The 14,025-nt window shown below is 38.7% G+C and overlaps 1 protein-coding gene across 4 annotated transcripts in view; it reads left to right on the forward strand.

Annotated features, from left to right (window-relative positions):
- The window catches only part of EPB41L5 (erythrocyte membrane protein band 4.1 like 5), a 58,945-nt gene that overhangs the window by 13,872 nt on the left and 31,048 nt on the right, over positions 1–14,025 (forward strand). For all 4 annotated transcript variants that reach the window (XM_075512692.1, XM_075512691.1, XM_075512694.1 and 1 more), the window contains exons 4-11: positions 3,791–3,833; positions 4,973–5,051; positions 7,597–7,641; positions 7,966–8,018; positions 10,764–10,884; positions 11,294–11,381; positions 11,992–12,080; positions 13,605–13,674. In XM_075512692.1, coding sequence (XP_075368807.1) covers positions 3,791–3,833; positions 4,973–5,051; positions 7,597–7,641; positions 7,966–8,018; positions 10,764–10,884; positions 11,294–11,381; positions 11,992–12,080; positions 13,605–13,674 — 588 coding nt within the window. The remainder of the gene's footprint in view (positions 1–3,790; positions 3,834–4,972; positions 5,052–7,596; positions 7,642–7,965; positions 8,019–10,763; positions 10,885–11,293; positions 11,382–11,991; positions 12,081–13,604; positions 13,675–14,025) is intronic.

Below are 14,025 nucleotides of genomic sequence, written 5' to 3' on the forward strand. Positions count from 1 at the left end.
AAAAATAATCTGTACATTTTAGGTATCCTAACGCAATTTCTGCCATGTGGCTTCTGAAGTATTTCCATGTGCCTCTAGGATCTCATAAGAGCTCACAGTGGGTTAGTTGTTAACTGGTGAAGCTATCTGTATGGTAAACTTTTTTCTCCTACTGTTCTGCTAGCAAATAACATCATTTCATCTTGAAATGGGGAAATAAGAGTTAATCTTTTCTGCCCCAGCAAATGTCTCATGGCTTGCTTTTGTCCAGCAAATTGTTACTTCCAGTCCAGACAGCACCCGATTGAGTATTTGATACTGCACAATCTACCAGGTACAAGCAATTTCGAACTTACTTTGTTTCCTTTTCTTAACTATGTGTGACTGGAAAGAGGCAACGTGGAGATAACGATCTGTTTAAACTGGACTTTAATGATACACTCTGCATAACGAAGCAGAAAAGATTGCATTTTGCCAGAGGAGCTGAACACAACAGCCAGAGATAATTGCTTTAAGAAATGAAGAACTGTTGCAATGGCAGCCGTTCTTGCAAAGAGCTGGCACATTCTAACAGAAACCCAATCTGCAGCTGGAAACAGAAACAGAGACTAATCAAGTGACTTGTCAAAGATTATTCAGGAGACCTGTTAAATAAACAGTGTAAGAAGCCAGTCCCTTACTGTGGACAGAATTATCTGATGGCTCTGAAGAAGATAATCTTTCTGCTACCCAATTTAAATCTAAGTATATTGCCTTACTAGCTAGTTGCACCTGATGATATAAAAACACTGGCAAACTAGCAACGTGTGTTTAAATAAAAAATTGAGAAATTCCCCGCTTGTTTTAACTACAGATGAGTTTTCAGTAGATTAATTTTGAACAACTGAAGGATAGCTTTTTTTCTTCTTTTGAGCTGCGGAAGTGATTAGTAGTTAGGTGTTTGAGTTTATGATGTACTGGGGAGTGGGGGGAACCCAGATAATACAAACTCTTCCTGACATTTTGGATTTTAGGATTCAAATACTAGCTTCTTTAAAGAAGTTCTTGAAACAATTAGTGAAGTAAAAGAATTGTCCTTTTCATGTGATTTCTGTGCTCATTGCCAGTCTGATGGTTAGGAATAGATCATATCCACCCCACCCCCCCAGTAAGAGGCAGGAAATGGCAAAATAAGTTATTTGCAAGATTGTCCACCATATATCAGACTTGGTCTGGCAGCCAAGGGAACAGGCTATTGTTAATTTGAGTAACTTCGATTCAGGCTGACAACGAACAGTGCAGCATGTTCAGTGACACACAAGATGAAGATCGCTGCTAACTTGTTGGGCTATTTGGCTTTTCCTCTAGCAATGCTGGAGAGATGTTTCTAGTAAGGAGGAATTGAACATTTAATAGGTGGCAAATTTCTAATTGTAACGTGCAGGTTGCAAGCATCAAATATTTGCTCTTCCTAATGGGTTTGTACAACACGCTGGTTTGTTACTCTGGCAGTTTTATCTAATGTAGTGCTTAATGCTGAAATTTGTATATAGCATTGCACAAAGTATGCACCCATTAATTCCATAAAGTATGGAACCAGTTTTAGCCTCAACACCTTACTAAAAAAACCTTGCTTACCCTACCTTCTTGAAATGTTGCTGGGTTGTGGTGGTTTTTTTGTGTTTTGTTTCGTTTTTTTTTTTAGATTTCTGAAGCAGTGAACTGTTTTAGTAAGGACTTCCAGTATGCAGCCTGTTGTTCATACTGCTTTTTGTTTAGCAAACTTTATCTCTGGATTTCAGCAGTAGACTGTGCTGAGCAAACTCTCATCAAAATGTAAACTTTTTGCCAGGTCCACTTGAATTCCATTTTAATCACTTGGAATAAATCTTAAGTTTGCTGACATCTGTGTGTGTCCATGCATGTGTTGGTTTGGGGTTTTTTTTTGTTTTGTTTTTCCCCCCTCCATTTAAAAGCAGTTCAGATTCCCTTCTTCCACGCACACCCTTACCATTCGCACGGAGCTCCTGTAGGCAGCAGTGGTAAGAGCCGAACAGAGTAAAACGCTATCAGTGCCTGTCGTGGGCCTCTCAGTTGCCTTCCCATGGAATGTGGAGGAGATGAGAGAAAACAGGAGAGAGATGAAACAGGCGTGCACAGCCAGTCCTGAAGCCTAGAAATGGCGCGTTCTGCCATTCCTGTATCTCAATCACCTGCAAGCCTCCAAGTGGGTAGTTTGTATATTTTTATGGTGGAGGAAGGAGTAAGTAAATTGTCTCTTACAGCAAGTGAGTTTATGGAATAGGAAGAGAGATGATATAATTTTCTTCAAGAAACAAAAAAAAAATTGCTCAACTCCATTTCACTGGTAGTGTAAGCAAAATTGATGTAAATATTTGCTTCGTTCTTCCTTAAGCTTCCTGCTTTGTTTTAAAAATTTATTAGATACATTTCAGATAGCTTTCTGTAGCTACTTTTTTTAAAATAGGTAGTGAGAGCGTTTTCAGCTGTGTGCACAGCAGCAGTAGATGGTTCAGTTGTTCTGATCTGCAGCTAATATATCAATCACTGCATATCCTGGCTGCATTACAGGCTGACTTTACACACTCTCTGCAAAAGGCAGGGCTGCTCTGGAGACAGGAATGTGCACTTGGCATTGCAACCTGAAAATACCGGTTCTTTGTCATACCCCTGTTGCTTTTCTGTCCTCCGTGGGACCCGCTGTGAACTTCGTGGCACTTAATTTAACGAAAGGAGTGTTGCTAGGTATATAATTAATTTGTATTAGTTGCAAAGTGACATTTGGGATTGATCAAATGAGGTGGTGCTACCTGGGCATTGTGAAGCTTGCAAGACATGGTGTGCTAAGTAGTTTGCTCTGGCTGTTGAGTCAATGCAATTACATTGAATAGGGTGCAGTGTTCACTGTTTAACTGAGTCACCTCCTTTGGAGGAGGGAGCTGTTCACTATGCACAGCACTTGGAAGTAGGTCTCCACCACTAGCTGTATGTTAGCTTTCCAGCTTTATCTTTAATTTCTGGTATGAACTCTTCAGCAGTGGGAGTATATGCAATTATTTTAGGGAGCACAGTGTATACATGTAGGTGTTTCTCTCAACCTGCCATCTATAGCTTATTTTTCACATGCTGTTGTATGCAGTATAAGCGAAGCCATTATTTTGGCTTCACGTCTAGACTATAGCTTATAATTAGCATTAGTAGGTGGGGCAGTGACTTCTGTCCTCCCGTGTGACAGCTGCTAAAATGCCACCTGTGAATAGATTTTGGAGAATTAGGTAGAGCTGACCCTTATGTTCGGACATAGACAGTTGTTTTGCTGTTACTACACTTGAGTCATCTAAAGAAATGCCTGAAAGCCAACAATATTTATTTTGTCTCTCCCCTTCCACCCCAAGTAAACATCACTGAGTGCCAGAGTCTCCAGCTATGATTTATGCCTCTCTGGCACATTGTCACTGGCTGACCTACTAATGTGTGAATTAAGTGTTTGTTTGGACAGGATGAAAATTTTAGTAATTAAAGTGGTTTGTCAGTACTTTTTTTTTTTTTTAAGTAGATAATGCTTTCTTGAAGATTAGCTTTAAATAAGGTACTACAGGATGTTTCTGTTGTTCAAAACTGACATTTTGCATTGCAAACTTTGAGTGAGCACTGAGAGCTGTGAATCGTGAAAGATTTAGATTAGATTGTTTTAACAAACTAGTTGTTATTCCAAGATGGTCTTCGCTAATGAATAGGGTTGTCTTCCTTTTTTTGTTCTTTCTGTGAGATTTCTTTATTGATAATTCAATGAAAGTACTTTATTTTTCAGCATTGGTTGGACAACACAAAAAGCATTAAAAAGCAAGTTAAAAGTAAGTGTCCTTTCTGTTTTCTCTTGGGGTCTCATATTGAACGTACAGGAGGCACAGAGAGTTGAAATGGGTGGTGGGGAGCAGTGTCCTGAGAGGGGTGACAAGACCCGGTGACAAAAACCTGGCATGGTGCTGCTGATTTTTTAATGATCTCTTTCCTCTGTACCTCATATTACTTTGGTCTAGTGTCCTTAATTAAACATGTTATAGGCTCATTAATTGTAGTTTAAATGGAGTCAAGGCAGCTGAAGATGTTATAGTGTTATAGATCATTATCCTGACAATAGGAAAACTTGCCTTGGAGCCTCCATCCCTTGGGGCAGTCCTGAATGCCCGAATCTGTGTTTGGTCCAGCAAGTCCTTACCTGCTGCACAAGGGTTTAGTGCAGCCTGGTTGTTTCAGTCAGTGGTGCGTGCTTGGGTAAGCTGTGACATCGGCTGATTTTTGTGTGGCAGCTTCCTTGCTCTGCGCTGTGGGAAGTCTTCAGGGATTTGTGGTGTTGTGTTAATACAACAGAGGTTTTGGAAGCACCGAGAGAGAGAGAATTCCTCCTGTTAAATGCAAGAATCAGCAGAGCACTGCACATTTTTAAAGAACTGTTAATCCATCCTTTTGCTGAATTAACTCTTTGGTTTCCAGAAAATTTGGTTCTTCCACAGAAGGGTCTGTTAAATCCCCCTAAAATATATCTAAACTTCTGTGGAATAAAGGGGCCCGAGCTGTCAGCAGCAGGTATTTCCCGGAGCCCTGGGAAGGTGTTACAGAGACCAACAGAGTGCCTGGGGATTTGGTCAACTGCAGAGCCAAGATGCACACCTTTCTTGGTGATGGATAGAGTCCTTAAATATAGGGATTAACCTAGATTCGTTTGCTCTTGGCAGAACAAGTCAACTTAATGTGATATGACTGTTGGATTTACTTGTAACATATGAAACTATTTTGTGCATATATTTAAGTGTCCTTTCACTCTGATGTTTTTCATGCATTTCCCTGTCAGAAAAGATTTCCTGCCTTAAGACCTTGTGGTAGGACAGAGCCAATTTCAGTCCAGCTTTGTGATGTGATTCTGTGTAATGGAAAAATAAGATGTCTCATCCAGTAACTGTTACTGCTGTCTTGAATGAATTCTACTTTGCAGTTGGCCCACCGTATTGTCTGCATTTTCGTGTAAAGTTTTACTCATCAGAGCCCAACAATCTACGTGAAGAGCTAACAAGGTAAGAGGGATTTTGTGTGTGAGAGAGGTACCCAGATAAGGCCAGGAAAATGTTTTTGTGGTATTTATTTAAACAGTTGTATGACGTTTTGGAGAATTCCTTAGAGCTGCTTGCTTGCTTGGCTTTTTGTAAATATTTCTGCTGTAGCTCTCATGAAATAAATGAGCTCTAATATAAAGAGATCTATATATTTACTATATTACTTGATGCACCATTTTTCATTAGGCAATTCTGGCAACTGATCCGAGTAGCTTACACACAATGGACAGAGGTTTTTACTGAAGAGGACAGGCGTCATTCCTCTTTCTTTATTATCTTAAGCTGCATTTAGTTTCAACTGTATGCAGTCATCCTGTCTCTTTAGGCAGAAAAGCATCGAATTGCAAGTTAGAGCTTCTCTCTGGCAAAAATAAGTTCAGTTAACATTTCATTACTTCTGTGGTCTTCGCAGAGCTTATGGAAAGGGAAAATAGTACTTTACTACCACGTTGAGATGTGAGTTGACAGTACTGTATGTGTAGGATTGTAGTATCAGGTGAGCAGCAGTTTCTCTTGATTAAAGCATTTCACAGATCTGTTCATAATGCTGCATTTCATGTTGGACTGAGACATACTTGGGGTGCTTTGAAAGAGAACACAACCTACCATCTGTCAGTAGTATAAATCTGTTGTAACAGGCAACATTTCTTTGCGTTGTCACCACTGCTGATGATCTATTTTGGAGAGAAAACAAAGTTGTTATGTTTTCTTGATAGCTGTAGATGCTTCATACCCTCAGCCATTTGCAAGAGTGTGAAGTGCATTTGTTTGTTGTTCAGGTTTATGTCTGTGTGGATCTTCGATCTGCACTTCAGCCAAATCCCTAGGAGTGCTACCAGGAAGATTATAGTAGCATTACCCCTTACAGCCATATGTACCCTGTGCAGCCTCATACTTACATGCGGTAACATAATGCAGTTGTAACTGCTCTTCCTTAATGCTTTCCTGCCAATCTGGGAAGAATGTTTTACCTCCCTATTCATGTTCCTGAATAAACATTTAACTGTCTTTAAAAATAGTAACCATAGACAAAATTCAAACCTACATCTTTATCTACTACTATGAAACATTTTCATCCGTCCTGACTGAGTTCTGCCAGTCAGACCTTGCTGTACAGGTTTTAGCAGGGCAGACCTGAAACCTGAGGGCTTTTAAACCCTGTCTGTCTGCTTAGCTAATCCCCCAGAAGAGGAGAGCAGCAAGTCTTTCTTCTGTCTGAAGGCAACTCTACCCCTTAAAGAAGCAGTGGGAAGGGGAGCTCTGCTATGGGTTACAGGCGTCACTAGCAGGGGCTTTCCGAGGGTTCCACCTTTTCTTTGTGCAGGAGGACAGCAAGCTGGAGCCACTTTTCAGCTTCCACAGGTGCAGCTTGCTCACGTTTTCTGCCAGCTTCCCATCTGATGCCACCAGTCAGAGGTCATGTAACACAGCCTAAGCATGGGAAGTATGCTTTAATTGTTTGCAAGTGTTATGTGGCTGATAAGCACGGACTGGTCACACCCGCTGTACACTGGAGGCCTGTGCTCATTCTTTTGATATCTAGGGTCAGTACCAAATGAATTTATTCCCCATGTAGGGGCCAGTGTTCAAAAGACTTTGGGTAATAAATGGTTTGGCAAAGTATTTGTGGATTTCCAAGGGACCTGTAGGAAAAATGCCTGCATCCGTTTTGTGTCTGTGTAGGTGAGTATGAGGAGACACAGGCACATGTTGAAACAGAGCATTGTCTTTGGCTTTTTGTGTAAAGCTTTTGTTCATCTGTAGTAGAATTCAAACTGGATACCATTGCGGATGCCAGTGTTCTAGTTGATGAAACTACTTCTCTTGTTAAAGGAAAGCTCTGTACCATAACAGAGCAAGAGGACTACTCTTTGTGGGTATTGGATCGGAAGGATTGGTGTTGTACACCAAAGGGATAGGAGCTTTATATTCAAGATTTGCCCAATTTCTAAGTAAGAAGAGTACTGAATAAGCAAGCTAGTGAAGGAAAGCTGGCTCTGAAGAGTAAACAAGTTGAAAAGGCTGCAGCCTACTGTTTATTTTTTTGTCACTTTACAGTCAGTTTTCTGGGTTAGATTTTTAACTAAGCAATCCATATTAGGAACATGTATTTTTGAGAGACTTTAAAATACTCATTCTCTTATGAGGTTGATATATCTATGAATAATGAAGAAAGTGTGGGAGATGCAAGTTGTTCTTTGCCGAAGTAGGATCAGAAGAGAAAAAATGAGACTCACTTAGGTATCCTGTTTCTTCTTCCATGGAATTCTGTAGTTCAGCTTGTGACAACTTCTAGTTTTGGGTTTACTTCATTTGAAATGTGTGCAAAGCATACAAACCCAACTGATAAAGCCTTGAAAGATCACAATGCAGTTTCTTCAGTCTTGAAAACCCATGTAAAGAGTAGAAAACGTTTTTATTTGTCAGGCTCTAGCTTCTTCCTGTTGGCTGAGTGACACACTAGAACTATTAATCGATGACTTTTATTTCTTATTTAATCCTACAGGTATTTATTTGTTCTGCAGCTGAAACTGGATATTCTTAGTGGAAAGTAAGTATTCCCAATAAACAGCCTTTTTAACAATTACTGTGTGTTTAGCATAGGATTTATTAAACTTCTATTTGGATAATTAATAAGTTTTGCTAAGTAATGTAATGTTATTTTTTTCTCTAAAATACTACTTTTCTATGCATGAAGAGCAGCAGAGGAATGCTTAAATAATGTAGTGCTTATCTCTTGTTAATTTGCTGAAAATCTACTAATCCTTTTTCACTTTCTTATCCCAAACATTTGCAGTTTCTCACTGTCAGATATATGAGTTGTCTGCTAAATAGTGTTAGCTAAGTTTTTAACAATGCGTTTCTCTTGTGGCAGATTGGAATGTCCTTTTGACACAGCCGTCCAGTTGGCAGCTTATAACATGCAAGGTGAGTAGGTATGAGCAGCGAAAGACGAAGTTGCACAAACAGCTTTGCATAGACTCTTACTACCTCTTTTAGTCTGTCCTTGTTATATCCAGAAAATAGGTTCTGCCCAGACGTTAGCGATCCAGTGTGAAACACAGCTCTTTTTAATTGTAATTTTGCTCAGAGCGTATATAGAAAATTACTCGATTCCTCAGGAAGGAGAACGAGGAGGTTCTGAACGTAAACAGCTTTGCCCTAAACTTGTTTTCTCAGGTGCCTGTGTGCAAACCTGTCCACTTTCACACAAGATACGAGGTCTGCAGTATTCCTGAATTGCTTTGATGTAGTAACACAGTTCACTTTTTTTCCATCATGTAGCTTCTGCCATGTGTTTTCTTTGTTGTACAAATCAGGTACAAAATTATTTTGGTTCTGCACTCAGTTGAAAAGTCCTGTATATAAAAACCACCAGCTTTTGACTTAATCCTATTTGTAGAAACATGTTAGTGCCCCATGTCTCGTTCTTGTACTTGAGCATTTATGGTTGAACTGTACTTGTTGGTATTTCAGATCCTTCTTCAGCCAAAAGAGGTGACATACTATATTTTTTCTCAGCTATACAGCACTATGCCAGAGTCATCTGAGACTCTTATTAATGAGTTGTCTTTAACTTTTGATTCCAGCTGAGACTCCAGCATCCATGGCTTCTTGGAGAACTATGGTCTGACCTTCAGTTGTTTGTATAGGTTGTACATCACTGATCTTCATTGCCAATGTCTTCTGTTGTTTGGATGAGGGTGTGATCTTAATGAATGTGAAGTTTGCTGTAGTTTCAAGCAGGGGAAGTCACAAAAGAAAGAAAGGAGGCTTGAAGTTTTAGAAATGTCTGCTAGAGTAGGCTTTTGGGTCCCTATTGGAGGATATAGCTATATGGCCTTATTCAGCCCAGTTTATGAGTCTACAAAAAATCCCAGAACCTCTGCTGCAAAGCTATCGTACAGTCATCTTTGATGAAGAGGGAATTTGGAGATGTGCCATGCGTTTGTGCCACACAAATTCTCTACACAACATTGATATTATAAACCAGTGCACTGTTGTACTTACTTTGCAGGAGTTAGGTAACAGGGCTAAGTTGCTGAAATTCTTTCTCTTACAGATATTTTCCAAAATGTATTTTGCTCTTCAGGCAGGAACTACTAATGGCCCTGATCATGTGTAGGCATAGAGAGTTGGGATTAAACTGTAAAGATACCTGCCTTTTTAACCTGCTCTTTTGTGTGAAAGGAAAACAGTTAGAATATATTCCATAGTTAAAAATATTAGCATTGTTAGAGCCTTAAGATATGGGTTCCATTGGGTAAGTTTTTGGAAAACCAAAGTGATCTAATTAGGCCGTATATCCATTGCTTTTTGTGCTGGTCTTTTCTTTCCTCTCTTCACAATGAGGCCCGTAGCAGGGCTTTAATGTTACTGTCTGACAGCTGTGTACTTTTATTTAAATCAGCTGGAACCTAAGCTGGCTTTGACAGCATTCCTTTCAACAGAGGCAGGCGTTTTAGTGGGAGTAAATTATTATAGAACTACAGACTTCCTCAGTCAGCATTAAAAAAAAAAAAAAAGAAAAGAAAAGGATAAGGAGGGGGTGAAAAGACTATTATTATGCTTGCACTGTTCAGAAATCCAAGAAACAAGTTTTTAGCTGGTATGTACCTGTGGAATACTGTGTGTATTTATTTGACTTTTCCAGGTCTTCCCAAGGATGTCACTACTTTTTTTCCTACAGAAACATCTGTAGTTTCTTTTTGCAGACAAAACAATTATTGGCCTGTATCAGACACCCAAGTTCCAAGTTATAGAATTATTCCTAATTTTTTGGATACGAGCTGAACATTAAGAAGCCGCTTGAAATCAGTGGGAAGAGCAAATGCTTAGTGACTCTGAAAATCAGAACATTTTTATAAAGGTTTCTAACTGCAAGTTTCAGCATTTTAGGCATACATCAGTCTTTAAAAGCTGGACTTGTTAGCATCTGTGGAAAAAGGAGGTTGTGCTTTTGATGTGGCACACCCATTGACTAGTATGTTCCAGTATGCTCTCTAAATAGCATCTCTTATTGCCCCTGTTGAGCATGCAGCAGTGGACTAGATGAACCATTTGACTGACCCAGTAGGGTATTTATTATGTTCTTAAATGAAAAGGAGAGCGACAAATAACAGCTGCACAATTGTGTCCTGACACAGAGTAATTTTAGCAGGACAGGGGGATTTATAATCATAAAACCAGAAATTGATTTTTGGAATGGACAGATAGTTTTATGAAAAGTGTCAGAACTGGTTTTGCTTTTTAAAAATCCCAGGACATTTTGTTTTAATAATTTAAGACAAAGTTCCATCGTAACTTTAGTCAGCTGTCGTCTCAGTAGAGACTTCAGTGATAAAAATGTTGAAAACTTTCTGCAAGAAAGAAAAAAGGTGAGTTTCAAGGATGTTGATAACTTCCATTTATAGGAAGCTTGTTAAGAAATGTATCAATAGCACTTTGTAAAAATTAATGCAAAGCTTTTGTGCAGACAACACGACCATTTGTTCAGTGTCCATAATTTCCCTGTCAAAAAGTTGACACTTCAAATATTGGGAGGACTGGAGGAGAAGGAGGAACACAAAAAGAAATTTAGTATTTTAGAGTAACTAAAAAATATGCAAAAGTTCCTGTTAATATCCACTGCATTTATTGGGAACATTGCTTGACAATGCTGTTCTTTTGTAGCTGAACTTGGAGACTATGATCCTGCTGAACACGTCCCTGAACTGGTGTCTGAGTTCAGGTTTGTTCCCACTCAGACTGAAGAGATGGAACTAGCCATTTTTGAGAAGTGGAAGGAATGCAGGTACTAGATCTTCCAGTGCATGCTAATCAGCTGTTTGCACCGATTTTTCTGTGAAGAAAATGTATTAAAAAGATGCTGCTAATGCTTCTTCTGTGGTCTTGTTCAGACACATAATTCTAATATGGTTCTGTCATATTTTGTAAGAGGATATAATGTGAAAAACGAAGCTTTTCAAAGGTCAGAGTAAAATGATGAGGTACAGAATCTTGAAATGCAATAATTTTTGCAGCAGCGGTTTCAGATTAAAACTTACAAAAGTGATCTTGATGTTCATGAAAGCGAACAAGTGTCAGCAGTGTTTACGTTTTTCACAAACTTTCAGGAGTTTCTTTTCCTCTTTCCTCATATACCAGTTTTTCCTTTCTGTGCTTTTTCAGGCATCTACCTAACAGCAAAAAATTTATTTCAGGGGGCAAACACCAGCACAGGCTGAAACTAACTACTTAAACAAAGCTAAGTGGCTGGAAATGTATGGTGTAGACATGCACATAGTCAAGGTATGTTTAACCACAGCATAGTGACCTTTGGAAATGATAATGTTAGCTTTGTCCCGCATTTCCACACTGGTTTTGCTTGGGGGGGGGAGGGAGGAGTATTGTACTCATCTAAACTGTGTAACAAGTGATTCCATTTTGTAGTATACATTTCTAGAAGGTATAACTTTAGTCCAAGCATGTCTGTTCTGTGTTAAATATGTGACTGGTGTGGCAATATGTACTACAGTTTGTATTGAGACTAAGAGCTATGTGAAAATCATAGTAATTAAATTAAAATTGGCTGTGGTCCAGTCGGCTACCAGCTGAAGAACTACAAGTAAAAATAGATCTCCTGTGGAGAAGGAAGTGCAGAGAACTGCACAAGGAGGTCCTTATTACCCGGACAAATCAAGAAACTTTAATTTTCCACTTTAGTCAACCTTAGTGAAGGGTTGCAGACTAGAAAAATCCATTGCATAAGATCATTGAAACACAAGAGTTTTGTTCTATAAAATAAGCAGATACGTGTTTAATTGTAACACTGGGCAAATAAGCTACATTAATCACTAGAGTAATTTGGATAAAGGGTCAAACACCAAAATGAACATAATCTTTATTTTGTGGCAATTAGGCAAGAGACGGCAATGATTACAGCCTGGGACTAACACCTACAGGAGTTCTTGTCTTTGAAGGAGACACAAAGATTGGTTTGTTTTTCTGGTAAGCTCTCTGATTGTATGTTAAAATATGTTTTAGATTTTTAGTCTTTTGTTTCTTTTGCACTAGCCAAAAAACCCCCTTTGTTTGGGATATGAGAGCACTGTGAATACTAGGTATGTGCAGAAATATTCTGTAGCCTGTGAGTGTTTTCATGGTGTCCAAAAATATTCTTTATTTTTTTAACATTCTTGGTTGATATGTTAATAGGTTGTATATGTGTAACATGCTAGAGGCAGGTAAAAGATGGAATAACTTTGGGATGTTTTAATTTTTTTTTTTTTATAGTGGGTTTGTTGTTGTATTTTGCACTAGATTACTTTGGAAATAGAGTAGCACCCAGTCAGTGAAATGAAGCTTCTTCAGGCGTTCTAGCTAAGCGTTACACCTTACTGTTGAAAAAGAGACAGAAGCAATAGTACTAGTGCAGTTTTTACATATAATGTCACCTGAACAGGCTTTTCATTAAGAAAGTGTCTCTTTGTGCCCAGTAAAGGGCAGAAATGTCCCTTTCTGCTCATCAGTAAGGACTAATTAAAAATAAAACAAACAAACAAACCCAAACACACTTCCCCCCCCCCCCCCCCAACCCAGATCTATATATAGTCAGGGGATATAGAGCTTCTTTTAGTTTTTATGAACATGTGCTTCTTTATGTGTCAAATACCTGAATAACACCCCACAGTTTCTTAGAACCATTCTGATGAAATTTTGCAGGGCTTTATATTGCATAAAACACAAGGTGGAGAACCATCTATCTAGCATATTTGGGTCTGTGTACAAAGGCATTTGTGGATTTTTAAGTGCTTTATTCTGTAATTCCCATCAGTCTTTCAAAACTGTATACAAAGAATAAGTAGGCAGATGATGAGGTGAAATTTCATCATATGAATAGTTAGTTTGGGTTAGCCCAGTCCAATTTTATAAACTTCTCAGAAAAACACTCACTTTGTAGCAGAAATGTTAGCTGTATGTCTTGTCTTTCCACCATCAATTCTGTGTATTTTTTTTTGGTGGCCAGGGAGGGGGGAAAGTGGTTACATTTTTGTGTTGTGTCATGTTCACATTGTTTTCTTTGGCTGGGGTTTTCTGAAACAGAGTCATCGTAGGAATTGATCTGTGATATATTGTATAGTGATTTACATTTCTTTAATAAAGCAGAATTGTTTTGGCCTGCCTTTGTGTCTTTCTGAGTTCAGTTTTGTGGGCTTGTGGAAGAGTAGGCAAGCAGGAGTATTTGGGTGGAGTTTGATTTCAGTTCAAGTTATTATTATTTTAAGTTCCAATAGAATTATCTCTTTAGAAGTTGCTGACTTCTTACCTTTAAGGTTTCTAATCAAGTGTTACATTTTCAAGTGATACATTGGCATCCAACATATAATCTAGCCCTACTGTGTGAACTTAAAACACCCACAAAAACAGAAGAAAAAAAATTGGTAGAGAGGCTTGGACCAGCAGGTCAAACATACCTGTCAGTGAGTTACTAAGAGAGTTAGACATAACCAGCTTTTTCTGTTCATCTTGCAGGCCAAAGATAACAAGGCTTGACTTCAAGAAGAACAAACTCACTCTAGTTGTTGTTGAAGATGATGAACAGGTAGATAACTATCTGTTCAGTTACATCTCAGTCTTGATTATACAGTACTAGTTTATGTACTCCTGATCTCTTTGTCTTTACGTTTTGAGAGTTAATGTGGATGCCTTGCAAGATTTTTTATTGTGACTTGGGAGGAGGAGGGGAATGAAGGTACTTAAGTATAAAATAAATAGGCTCGATTACTTTTTTTCTCACCCTGTTTTTAAAAGGGGAATACCTTGTGAAACTAGTGTAGACCAGATAATTTGGAAACAGTGTGCATTGTGCAAGAAAGTTTTAAAAAAGACCATGTACCACATTTAGTGAAATTAATTCCTTAAGCGGGTACCAGAATTGTTTCCATGGGAAGCA

This window comes from Mycteria americana, chromosome 9 (genome assembly GCF_035582795.1).
Source record: "Mycteria americana isolate JAX WOST 10 ecotype Jacksonville Zoo and Gardens chromosome 9, USCA_MyAme_1.0, whole genome shotgun sequence".
Taxonomy (NCBI): domain Eukaryota; kingdom Metazoa; phylum Chordata; class Aves; order Ciconiiformes; family Ciconiidae; genus Mycteria; species Mycteria americana.